Source organism: Lynx rufus, unplaced genomic scaffold (assembly GCF_022079265.1).
Source record: "Lynx rufus isolate CCGP_SWC_20201006 ecotype Redwood Valley unplaced genomic scaffold, mLynRuf1.p SCAF_9, whole genome shotgun sequence".
In the NCBI taxonomy this organism is placed as follows: domain Eukaryota; kingdom Metazoa; phylum Chordata; class Mammalia; order Carnivora; family Felidae; genus Lynx; species Lynx rufus.
The window spans coordinates 43,773,766-43,786,949 of record NW_025814897.1 but is presented as its reverse complement, the minus strand read 5'-3'; the positions used below and the strand labels follow the sequence as shown (position 1 = coordinate 43,786,949).

The 13,184-nt window shown below is 38.9% G+C and overlaps 1 protein-coding gene across 4 annotated transcripts in view; it reads right to left on the bottom strand.

Annotated features, from left to right (window-relative positions):
- Positions 1 to 10,400, bottom strand: part of NOX4 (NADPH oxidase 4) — a 167,057-nt gene extending 156,657 nt beyond the window's left edge. For 2 of the 4 annotated variants that reach the window (XM_047071699.1, XM_047071700.1), the window contains exons 1-2: positions 10,344 to 10,400; positions 9,594 to 9,689 (exon numbers count right to left, since the gene is read on the bottom strand). In XM_047071699.1, the coding sequence (XP_046927655.1) occupies positions 9,594 to 9,689; positions 10,344 to 10,400 (153 nt within the window). Of the gene's footprint in view, positions 1 to 9,593; positions 9,690 to 9,868; positions 9,873 to 10,017; positions 10,124 to 10,343 lie in introns of those variants that run through there. The other 2 variants (XM_047071701.1, XM_047071702.1) reach the window with 2 other exon arrangements.
- Between the last annotated feature and the right edge of the window lie 2,784 nt (positions 10,401 to 13,184).

The window sequence follows — 13,184 nt, the reverse complement described above, 5'->3', positions numbered from 1 at the left end:
TTCGACTCAGGTCATGATCTCATAGTTCATGAGTTCAAGCCCCACATTGGGCTCTGTGCTGACAGCTCAGAGCCTGGAGGCTGCTTCGGATTCTGTGTCTCCTTCTCTCTCTTCCCCTCCCCTACTTATTTGCTCTCTCTCTCAAAAATAAACATTAAAAAAAAAAAAAGAATGACATGTTCAAGCTTTAAAACAAGTACAAGACTAGTTTTCTTCAGGCAAAGCAAAATTAAGTAAACTTATAGACCCATTGTAAGTATAAGCTCTTCTAAGATGTTCATTTGACTCATTCCTCCCCTCTTACATTTTATAAAATGTGCAAGATCAAAATGAATAATTCAGTGATGGGTTCTACACAGTCCAAGCCAAGCCCCACCCCTACAGAAAAATTCCATGGGAGGTAACAAATGGGATACAGACAATGCCCAACAGCAAAGGCTAGTTCTCAAGTGAAGAAGAACATTCATATTGAAGCTCTGCATTCTTGTGGCTTAATATGAGTCATTTCTTTTTCCAACTGGAATCCATTAATATAGACCACTGATGAAACTTTGTTAGTTTTGCCTTTCGATAGTCTGAGCTATAAGGGCGGGTGGGGCGGGGGGGAGAGAGAGAAAGAAAAAAGTATTCTTCACCTTTGTTTGCGTAATTCAAAGCACTTTACAAATGTGTTTTTGGGTCCATGCTTTTCAGACTAAGAGAATTAACAAAGCTTAAAGGCCCAAAGTAACTTCTCAAAAGCAACTTGGCCAAGGGAAATCAGTGAGAGGTAAAAGTACTCTTATCACCCTGTTTCAACATATTTTCAAGAGGTGGTTCTTCTTTTCTTGTTCCACAATTCTCTTGGGGCACCCTCACCAGCCTGGAAACCAATGTCCTCATTCAAGGTAAGGTGACAGCCAGTTACTCAGGTAAGATGCTAATCAGAAGGCACAAGGCAGAGCATTTGGGGCGTGGGGGAGGAAGTTAGCAAAGAGAATCAAAAGTGTAGCATGGAGAAAAAAGAAACTTGTATGGATCACTACCATTTCATATCCTTCCTATGCACCTGAGCTTTTGAAGATCACATGAAATGAAATTACTTGCACTTTGAAATCAGCTACTTGATAATCCTGTCATAGGAAAAAGGAATATAGTCAGAAAGGCATTCACCACAAATCATTTCTTAGATTTATCTTAGTGCTGAAGTGCCTACTTGTTTTTTTTTTTTAATTTCAGGTTATAAAATACTTTCACTTTGTGTACCTCACTCATCTCTTCTTGCCTTTAACTCTGATATCCTTGGTATGCGTCTGGAGACCTTTAACAATTTCCTAGTTCATGAAAACCATTAAAGCATGTAATTTAAAGCAAGTTCCCCATAGAACTTGTGTTTGATTCATTTATCCATAGATAGGCATCAATGTCAAATTCAAGTTTCCAATTTCTAAAATCGTAAACATTCTACTGCTCATGCAAAGTCCATCTCCTCCTTAATCTACTTTTTCTCTAGTCCCACTCTGCCAAAACACTAAAGAAACTACTTCTCACAAGGTCTTTTACCACATTGCTCGATTACAGTCACATCACACAGTTCCATTAAATTGGGGATACTGGGGCGCCTGCGTGGCTCAGTCAGTTAAGCTTCCGACTCCTGATTTCAGCTCAGGTCATGGTCTTAGGGTTCATGAGATCAAGCCCCACAATGCGCTCTGGGCTGGCAGTGCAGAGCCCACTTGGGAGTCTCTCTCTCCCTTTCTTTCTGCTCCTTCCTCGCTTGCTCTCTTTCTCTCTCTCTCAAAAATAAATAAGTGAACGTTAAAAAAATAAAATAATATAAGTTCTGGAACCAGGATGTTTGGGTTGAAGTCCCACCTCTGTCACTCAGGAACAAGTTACAGAATTTCCCTAATTCAGCTTCTCAGCTGAAAAATTATAAATATCTACTCCTTAGGGTGCCTGGGTGGCTCAGTCAGTTAAGTGCCCGACTCCCGATTTCAGCTCAAGTCATGATCTCATGGTATGTTCATGAGTTTGAGCCTCATGCTGGATTCTGCAGTGGCAGTGTGGGGCCTACTTGGGTTTCTCTCTCCCTCTCTCTCTTCCCCTCCTCTGCTCATGCTCTCTTGTTCTCTCTCTCAAAATAAATAAACATTCAAAAAAGTATATCCACAGGATGTATAGAAAGATTAAACAAATTAGTCCATACAAAGCTATTAGACTAAAACCTGCTATCAAGACAGTCCTCAATGAATGTAATCTGCTATTAATGTTACTAATATTATTAATAACAAAATGAAGAAAGATTTGAAAATCTCTGATTTTAATTCCACCTCCCAATTCTATACTGTTTTGGATGGTATTGATAAAAGAAAATTATACAGAGGGCATTCAGATGTATATAACAAGGAAGTTAAACATTGCTAAAAGTCTGATGAATATTATGAAAACAGAAATAATTGAAATAAAAATGTCTCATAATACCTTAATTATTTGTCTGAGACAAATCTAAAACAACTATAATGCTGAAAATAATGTTATCTTGAGGGTAAATCAGTAATTTTCCTTGACTTCTTAAATTGCTAAACATCTAAATATCAGTTCACTTAAGATGGAAAGCTAGTGGTCTATACAGTGTGGTGTTTAATTTGTGCATATGTATTGTCAACTTAACGGACTGAATATTGGACCGAGAGGATTAATGGACCAGAAAAGTGACCAAGCCACTCATTCAGTGGGTGATGATGAGCAAATCACTTTAACTGCATTTTTCTGATTGAGAAAATGAGGAAGAAATCTAAGATACCAAAGCTTACTTCCAATTCTAAAATTCTACAATTCTCTATCTACCATAAACAGTTTAAGAATATGATTGCATCAATGAAATGTAAGTCATTTCGCCTGTTTATAAAGAGGAAGTAAATCATTTTCAAATAATAGAGTGCTAGAAACAAACAAACAAAAAACACAAAGAACTATTCAGTTAAAAATATCTCCTGGATTGAAACCACAATACATACCTGGGCAAATCTAGGTAGTAACTATTATATTTTGTGCAATAAATGGAAAGAATTAATGATCAAGCCTTTTCTAGAAAATAATAGATGGTATATACTCCTTCTCAACAGAACTAAAGCCACCTGGGTCAGCTATGAAACCAATACCAACTTAAAATCCTGGGTCCATTTGTACAGAGATTCTAATCTTTGACCTTAACAAATTCACATGACATCAGATTTCTGTCTCAGAAAATTGTTAATTATGATAGAACTTCTAGGACTTTTGAGACGATAATGATTGACCAAAGAAAGATCATCACCAAGACTAGAAAAAAATCTCAGTGCTCACAGCTCTCTTCCAATTAACATACATATCTCAATCAAAGTTTAAAAAATGAGGGGCACCTGGCTCAGTAGGTTAAGCGTCCAACTCTTGATTTTGGCTCAGGTCATGACCTCACTGTTTGTGAGATTGAGCCCCACTTTGGGCTCTGTGCTGATAGCCTAGAGCTTGCTTGGGATTCTCTGCCTCCCTCTGTGTCTGCCCCTCCCCGGCTTGTGCTCTGCCCCTCTCTCTCTCTCTTTCAAAATAAATACATAAACATTTTTTTGGGGGGGGGTTAAAAAAAAAAGAGAAGATCTTCATGACCATGCAGCAGATCTAAAATAATAATTGTGAGGGGCACCTGGCTGGCTCCATCAGTAGAACCTACATCTCTTGATCTCAGGGTTGTAAGTTCAAGCTCCATGCTGGGTGTAGAGATTACTTAAAAATAAAATACTTTAAAAAAATAATAACTGTGTGACAAAGCAACAAAATTAAATTTCTCATTATGGCACCATGAGAATAACTGGGATGAAATTAAACAGTCATTAAACAAATGTTAGTTTAGGAGGAAAAAGGTATAAAATGAAGATACATTGAATCTGGTACCATAAAACACATTCTCTTTTCAAATTAACATGTTCTTATCATTTAAATTATATCTGTTAATTATTAAATGTCAGAAATATAACTCAGAAACAGGTGAACTTGAGTATGAAGGCTTCTATGGATAATATTTTGAGTTGAACTGCTCCAACATTTCAAAAAATCTAGGAAACGAAAGTTGAGTTGGTCACAACACATTAGGACTTTCTAGTAAAGTACATGCAATCACATTTTCCATTCCTTGAAAATAAATAAATCAAAAATAGATGTCATCTTAAAAAATCAAAGTACTCCTTTATTTAAAAGGTTGTTAGGGGGGGCGCCTGGGTGGCGCAGTCGGTTAAGTGTCCGACTTCAGACAGGTCACGATCTCGCGGTCCGTGAGTTCGAGCCCCGCGTCGGGCTCTGGGCTGATGGCTCAGAGCCTGGAGCCTGTTTCCGATTCTGTGTCTCCCTCTCTCTCTGCCCCTCCCCCGTTCATGCTCTGTCTCTCTCTGTCCCAAAAATAAATAAACGTTGAAAAAAAATTTAAAAAAAAAAAAAAAGGTTGTTAGGGAAGTAGGAGGGGGTTATTGTTTGGTTGTGTGTGTGTGCGTATGTATGTGTGTGTGTTGTTTTGCTTCCCTCAAAAGACTTTCGTTTCTTCATAGCTTAATTTTAAGATTCCAAAACTCACAGCATGTCATAATTAAACATCTCCTAGGAAGTACACAGTCTGATTAGCACATTAACTCAGGCATAAACCAGCCGTGACCATGCTGCCTCCAGGTCTGGGTCAGACCAGCCTGGGAAAGAACAGTCATGATGAAAACTCCTTAAGATACATTAACCTCAATGTTATTTTATCTTCCATCAGTTTAGATCTTCTTTTTTCTATCAATTCTTATGCAATTGTTTTAATCGTTAATTCTGGTCTGAACAATCACCCAATCTTTTAAAAATAAAAAAATAAAAAAATGGGTACACTGGTTCTGAGAATTAAATGATTTTACCTTCATTCTCAAAGGTTCCCACCACCAAAAAGTTCTGATATTTAGAGAGAAGAGATCTGTTTATAGTTACACACCAATAACTAGAGCCCACAACTTCCCATCCAATATCAACTCCTGTTTTGGAGACAGAGAGCAAGAAAACTACCCACATCCCGATGTCTTTTTATTGGGCTGGTTAGTGGCCAGCTGTTTGCTGTAAAACAAAATGATACATGCATATGACCATGAAAGTAGGAATATTTTCCCCCACAGTCTACACTCACACTGTCCAAGATGGAGCCACTCACTGCAGGGAGTTACTGAGCATTTGAAGTGTATGTAGGCCCACCTACCAAGAAACTGAGTTTTTAGGTTTATTAATTTTTTTTTAATTTAAACTTAAAGCTGAGGGGAGCCTGGGTGGCTCAGTTCGTTAAGCATCCAACTCTTGACTTTGGCTCAGGTCATGATCTCATGGTCCATGAGTTCCAGCCCTGCGTCAGCCTCACCTCTGGGCTGACAGCGTGGAGCCAGGTTGGGATTCTCTCTCTCTCTGTTCCTCCCCCACCCACGCTAGGCTCTCTTTCTTTCTCTCTCTCTCTCTCTCTCAAAATAAATAAATAAACTGTACAAATTAATTAATTAATTAAGAGCTGACACTCCTTTGTGTTATCAGAAAATGTTTAAATAAGTTTGGAACAACGTGGGTATGTGGATTCATTCACTTTTTGATTTGTAGAATTTTACAAAATCTAAACACAGGTCAAGTATTTCTGAGGAAAATTTGGTGACTGAATTTTCATGTGCACAAGTGTAAAATGCATACTATATTTCAAAGAGTAGGCAACAGCATATAGAATATCTCATGAATATTTTTACAAATACTGACTACATGTTTAATACTTCAATCTATTACAATACTTTGGATATTGTTATTATTTAAAATAAAATAAATTATTAAATTTAATGCCACTGCTTTTTACTTTTCTAGTGGGCTATAGAAAATTTTTAATTGCATATGACTCATACTACATTTCTATTGGGCAGCAATGATGGTGAGTAACAGTAACCGTGACATAAGTATCAGAGATGAGCCAGTGAAGTGATTTAGAAAATCTGCGTAGCATGAGCAAAAAGCAAAAAAGGTCAGGCAGGACTGTATTCGCATCCTAGCTCTGACACTGAACAAGTCGCCAGCTTCCTCGGCCTACATTTTCCTATGTGTAAAATGGGAAGAATAGTTTCCTCGCATAAACAAAAACATTTGTAAAGTGCCTGCTATATCATAGTAATAAAGAAACAGTTGAATAGTTGTTTTTCAGTAGAAAGCAGAGATCTCAACCTACTAAGAATTAACTACTTCTCAATATCTATGCCTTCTTGCAAATGGGCTATATTCTGTGGACCCTTCCTTCCCCTAATACTAGTGCAACTTTATTATTACCTTACTTTTAAAGATGAGTAACAGCAACCTTTATACTCAATGTTATTATCAAAATATTCAACAACTGGAGGTACTTTTTCCATTTGTGTCTTCTAGTGGAAACAAATTCATTTCCAGGAATACCATCATGATTTTTATGAACCTAGGATTCACCTTAAAGACACTTAATAATATCAGAATACTTATTATGTTCTTTTCAGGCTTTCTAAAATTCATCACAGTGGGACCTTGTTCTTATGAGTGTTTAGTAGGCCCAAAGACACTCTATCTGTGACCTTAAGTTAATAATAATGAAGCATAGTTATTAAACATGTAAAATATGGGAGCCAGAAATATTTATTTAAAAATTAATTATATCTTATTGTTATACTCTATTTTCTTTGCGATTTGAAAAATGCCTGCAAATTCTTATACTATGAAGTAATACCATAATAATCAAAAGATTAGGAAAGATAAGCTTAGGACAAATAAAATTAAATCCTCCTTCATAAAGCAAATAGTTAAATTATAGAGTTCCTTTTTCACTAAAAAGTAGAGTAATATAGACTGAAAATATTCCAAAATGATTTAGATAAATTAATGCCTAGAAAACTCAATAGGTGATTACTGAAAAGTGAGAAGTTTGGAAGTCATCTTTCACATTTCAGCAGGATGCCTAGAAGAAAAACCATCCTTCCCCATGGTGACTTTTCATACAATGTTGACTCCTGACAGGATGGCTTAAGGGTCAGCTCACTACGATACAATCATTCTTATGTTTCCATAAAACCTAATTTACAGGGCACCTGAGTAGCTCAGTCGGTTAAGTGTCCTACTTTGGCTCAGGTCATGACCTCTTGGTTCTAGGGTTCAAGGGTTCAAGCCCAGCATTGGGTTCTGTGCTGACAGCTCAGAGCCTGGAGCCTGCTTCAGATTCTGTGTCTCCCTCTCTCTCTCTGCCCCTCCCCTGCTCATGCTCTGTCTCTCTCTCAAAAATAAGTAAACATTTTTAAAAATATTTAAAAAAATTAAAAAATAAAAATTAAAAAAAAAACTAATTTACAATGACCTCTCTCTTCTTTAATCTGTTTCTTGTATTTTTCACTCATAGTTTTCCATTTAGTCCTTTTATCATTTTTTCTTTATTCATCTGATGAATATTTACTGAGCCTTTCCTGTGTGCCAGCTGGTCTGCAGGCCTCACCATTGTACCTCACTAGCCTGTCATATTATTCAAACAAAAGCACTAATGTAAGATGGAAGTAGAGAGAGGCAAAACACACATAGCGTTGTTTTTGGGTTTTTTTTATTAGTTGGGTTATATGTGTGTGTATGTGTATATTCTTCATCATATCTGACTTGTCAACAAAAATAAATTTGAGGTTATCACACCGCATCCAAGTTTAGAAAAATTAACTCGGTTTCCAACATAATTTGTAAGTAAGTTATTATTTTAGCTTATACAAATGTCATAGAGTGAGATCCAATACTCAGTTGTGGCTTCCAACTTGTCTATTCTTAGATTTTATTTTAATACAAATATCTCCTGGTGAAAATGTACCACTTTTGATAGCAAAATTTACCATCATAACTCTTTAGAGTTTTCTTCAAGTTATTCATATAGTTACATAATAGGCCAGCTATCTCCTACTGAAAAATCTCGTGTTCACTAATTCACACCTAAGGGGGACTTTCTAGGGGAAAAAAAAAATTAAAAAGATAAGTCAGCAGACCTTTATATGTCTATTAGAAAAAATTTTTCTTAAGTTGTTTCTTCAATTATAAGTATTTACTTGTTTGATTTTCCATTAGACTATAAGCAACTTGAGGCCAGGGGCAAGCTCTTACTCTGTATGTACCCATTTGAAAAGTGCAGGTTTCACAACAGTTTGCTGGTTAAATGGAAGGTTGGTTGGATGAAAAACGAAAGAAAATTTCAGATTTAAGAGTTAGCAATGAGTTTAATCTTTGAGACTATTATTCTTAACCCATTAGTTAAAATCAGAGATGAGCAATGATTATGACATGTCGGTTAGGTTCATCAATTATAACATGTTATCGCCCTGGTTGGGGATGCTGATAATGGGGGAGGCTATGCATGTGTGGGGGTAAGGGAGCATATGGGAAATCTCTGTACCTTACTCTCAGTTTTACTGTGAACCTTAAACAGCTCTAAAAAAAACAAAAAAAAAAAAAAAAACAAAAAAACTCTTAAAAAAATAGGTGTTAAACTTAAAAATATCCATTGTGTGATCAATAGATAATGAAAAATAGTATTCTGTTATATAAAAACACCCACTAACTAATTCAGCCGCAATTTATTGCAGTCTTAGCACATACCAAGCACACTACTCTCAGAGCTGTGGCTTAAAGATAAATAAGATCTGTAAATGTAAAGCAGGAGTTGGAAAGCTGCTTCCACCAAATTCATGTGAGCTGATAGCAATTTTAAATCATCATTAAACTATGGAAAAGAAAACCATGGATCTATTACTCACAATGGGTTCTCTTGCCCAATGAAAAGGAAAGACAAAATCTACCTTTTCAGACATCCCAAAATTTTTCAATACATTTTATACTTTTTGCTTGTTGCTTAGAAAATGCTATCTCCTAATACAAAGTAAGAAGTCCTCAGTGCCTCTGTCTTTTGTTAAGGAGTCAAGGAGAAAGGGAGTGGAAATAATGAGATCAGAAATGTCATGGAATAGAGAAAAGAATATCAACATGAGATAAATCAGAGTGAAGTTCTGCACAAAATCATTCTCATATTAGACCAGAACCCTGCAACCATAATCAACCAGAAACCTAGGGTAAGATGTTGAGAAATGCCCAGAAATGAATAACTGCATTGGACACAGACTTTGTGAGAACTGGCAGTAAAAGGAAACAGTGCAGAAATCCGCCGGATAAGCTTATGGGCAGGCTGAAGGCTTGACTGGTAAAAACTACAAGCCCGTCATTGGCTGGTCCTGATGGTGAAGCAGATCCTTCAAGGCACTTGGCAGCTGGCAAGATGTAGCAACTTCTCTCAGGTACTACTAGCCTGGTATTGCAGGTTCATTCCTTTGACTTCAGCAGATAGTTATCTTTTGGTTCTTAAAAGAGTTGATCATTTTAACATAGACGAGTGTAAATAATACATCAGGAAAACCTGACCGCTTTAGAGAATGACAAACCTTTCTGAAGTGAACAACCAATGTTTCTTTAATAGATGGAAAAATTGACCAAGCCTTGTAGCAATGTCTTCCCGCCTTAAACACATTCTACCAGGTCACCCAAGTCCCACTTACCCCTAACATCTGGTGGAGGTAGTGATACTCTGGCCCTTGGTTATACAGCAGGAAGGTTTTCCAGAAAAGCAAAACATTCAGGGAGAGCCAGACAAACTAGATCACACAAAGAAAGAGAGAAAACAAAAATTAAAAATAAACGTTACCTGATAAGTGGAAACCTCACGTGCATTCGTTGGACACAATACTTTCAGTGGAAGCTGGATTAGTAGTTGCAGAAAGCATTCTTAATTAACCAGCAAGCTGAAGACCACTCAGAGGAAAACAAATCTGACCTCACTCAGTCCCTGCACCTGAGATTAAGCATTCTGGGTTGCAAGCAGGTCTCCTAAACCATCTGCAAATATCCCCTGCAGCACAAAACGAGACTAAGAAATTAGTGACATCACCCAGTCCCGAGCATGGCATGTTGTTAAAATGCAACACCAAACAGAAACAATCCGGGAAAAGAGCAAAGGGGGAAAGAAGTTTAAAGGGTTAAGAAAAACTTGTGTTCACTAAAAGTGATCTCTCTTCCTCCACATCTGCTCTCCCAACAGTGTGCAGGAAAGTTCCCATGCACTTGGAGTAGGGGTGAGGGGAGGGTGTCGTTATTATCTCCAGGTATTAACAGCGGAAAGTTTTGTTAGTTCAGAATGTTGGAATTAGAGGCAAAACTTCCAACTTCCCACCCGCGCACGCTCAGAGAATGAATCAAAGTTGCTGCACGACAGACAAAACGCAGGGAGAGAGCCTTGCCCGCCATCCTACCAGGCAGAGGTGTTTAACCCCTTCGTTGGCCAGCCAGCTCCTCCAGGACACAGCCATGCCGCCGGCCCCGCCGCGCTGCGCTCTCCGGCCGCCGGCCCGCGAAGGAGCGGCGGCGGCCGGGACAGCGGTTACAGTTGTGCGGCCTGCGGGGGGGGGGGGGGGGGGGGGGAGCCGGGTGGGGACGGAGGGTCAAAGACTGAGTGGAAGCGGAGGCCGGCGCCGAGCCAGCCCGGGCGGGGTCTGCGCCCCGGAGCCGGGTCTTCCGGGCGCCGCGGCTGCGGCCCGCGCGGGGTCTGCGCTGCGCGCTCGGCGGCCCCGGCCCCGCGCTCGGAGCGCGCGCTCCCCGGCCCCGCCGCCCGGCTGCGCGAGTCTGCACCGCCGCGCCAGTCCCTTTGTCTGCGGGCGAGCCTGTTGTTGTGGCTGCCGCTGTTCAGGATGTCCCGGCTGGGGACTGGGAGGCGCCCCCCGCAGGCTCGCGGAGACCGACCGCGATGTGGGGAGTGATACCCGTACCCTGGGCACCCCGCCGCCCCCTCGTACGCTCGCACGCACCTAGCTCCTAGGCATGGGTCGTTTTCCCCAAAAAAGTTCCACTCAAAGACGCTCGGGAACGAAATTTGAGCCGGAAATAGCCTTTTGTGTACTAACATCCCCCTTCTCCCGCCCAACCTCAGGAACGCATCCCAACCCCAACGAAGGCCCCTTCACAACCTTCACCTAAAGCTTCCCTCTGCCTCCCTCTTCGCAGTCCCTCATCCCTACCCCAACCCACATTCTTGCGAAGCTTTTAAGAAAATTTTGAATAAAAAAGAGCCCGGCGGTTTAATGGTTAAAGATGACGTCATTCTCAAGGGCTTTAGGGAAGCTCCGATTCACTCTGTTTAGAAATGTGCGTCTTATTACCTAGTATCAGAGTCTGTTTAGTAATAGGAATCCTCTCAAAGTTGTGCCAGAGGCCTGGTGAAGGGTGCGGAGAGTATGACATTGACACAGGCTACCTGCCTTTCGCACACCGCAAATTATCAATATTAGGAAAGAAAAAAAAATCATTCACATAGAAGAATGTCGGATACACAGTAAGTGTTCAACAAAAGTTTATGAAATCAGGACTTTCCAAACTTTAACAACTAACAAGTGGTAGAAAAGGTAAGCCACTAGTACCCTAATTTCATGTCTTTTAAGCTTTTTTTTAAAACAAAATTCATTTTAAAACACATGCCTTAATATGTAATTGAAACTGAAATTTCTTCTCTTACTACAGCAATGTACTTCCCTCACTAATTTCATGAACTGATTAATGACTGCAACCCTCAGTTCAGAATTTGAATTAATCCCTATCAAGTGTGGGTTACATTTCTTGCAGAGAACTTTCTAATAGCCTGTCATTTTCCATTGGTAAAGGACTTTCCTGTTTCATGCAATATCAAATCCTGAAAACTGCTTTAAATCTTTCCGGGGATAAGAAGCATGTTATTTATAATTTCATATTGAATTTGTTATTTATTACTTATGGAATTTATTATTGAATAAACCCATGTTTATAAACTCATATTGACCATGTAATATCTAAAGGACCCAAAAAATACCACACAAAGAACCCAAGGAGAGTCACCACTGGGAAAGTCAAATTCTGGGACACACTGGTACTCCTCAAATTACACCCTAAGTAACCATCCCAGAGCCATAAGTTCAATGGATGCGAGGTAAAGAAGGTCCAGAAAACCGTTTTGGTTCTTGCCATGAGTGGAGAAGAATGAAGCAATTGAAGAATAGTAAAATAAAAGGCAATTTTTCTTGACTTAATTGATCTAGTTCTTTTTCCCCCATTTTATTGAGAAATTGACACACATCACTGTAGAAGTTTAAGGCATACAATAAGATGGTTTGATTTACATATTGTGAAATGATTATAATAATAGGATCAGCTAACATGCATCATGTCGTATAGAAATATATGAATAAAATAAAATGAAAATAAAGAAAAAGGAAAAGGGGGGGGAATTTTTCTTGTGATGAGAACTCCTAGGATTTACTCTCTTAACTCCTATATATCCTATAACAGTGTTAGCTATGGTCATCATGTTGTATGTTATGTCTCTAATATTTATTTATCTCATCACTGGAAGTTTGTACTTTTGACCACCTTCCTCTAATCCCCTCTCCTCTGACCCTCTGCTTCTGGTAACAAGTCTGATCTAGTTTTCTGAGTTGTTTTTTGTTTGTTTGTTTGTTTGTTTGTTTGTTTGTTTTTCTCTAATTCCCCTTATAAGTGAGATCATACGGGGCGTCTGGGTGGCTCAATCGGTTGAGTGTCCGACTTCGGCTCAGGTCATGATCTCGTGGTTTGTGAATTTGAGCCCCGTGTCAGGCTCTAAGCTAACAGCTCAGAGCCTGGAGCCTGCTTCGGACTCTGTGCATGTCTCTCTCTTTGGTGCTTCCCCACTTGTGCTCTGTCCCTCTCTCTCTTTTTCAGAAAATAAATAAACATTAAAAATTTTTTAAAAAAGATAAGTGAGATCATATAGTATTTGTCTTTCTCTGCCTTATTTCATGTAGCATAGTGTCCTCAAGGTCTATCCATGTTGTCCCAAATGGCAGGGTTTCCTTTTTTTTTTAATATCTGAATAATATTCCATTGTATATAGATGTACAACTATATTGTTGTACATATTATTATGTTAACTGAAAGAATAAGAACATTAAAATAAAGACAACTTCTTTGTCCATTCATCCATCCATTCACACTTAGGTCATTTCCATGTGTTGGCTACTGTAAATAATGTTGCCATGACACCAGGGTGCAGATACCTTTTCTAGTTAGTGTTTTCATTTTCTCTGGAT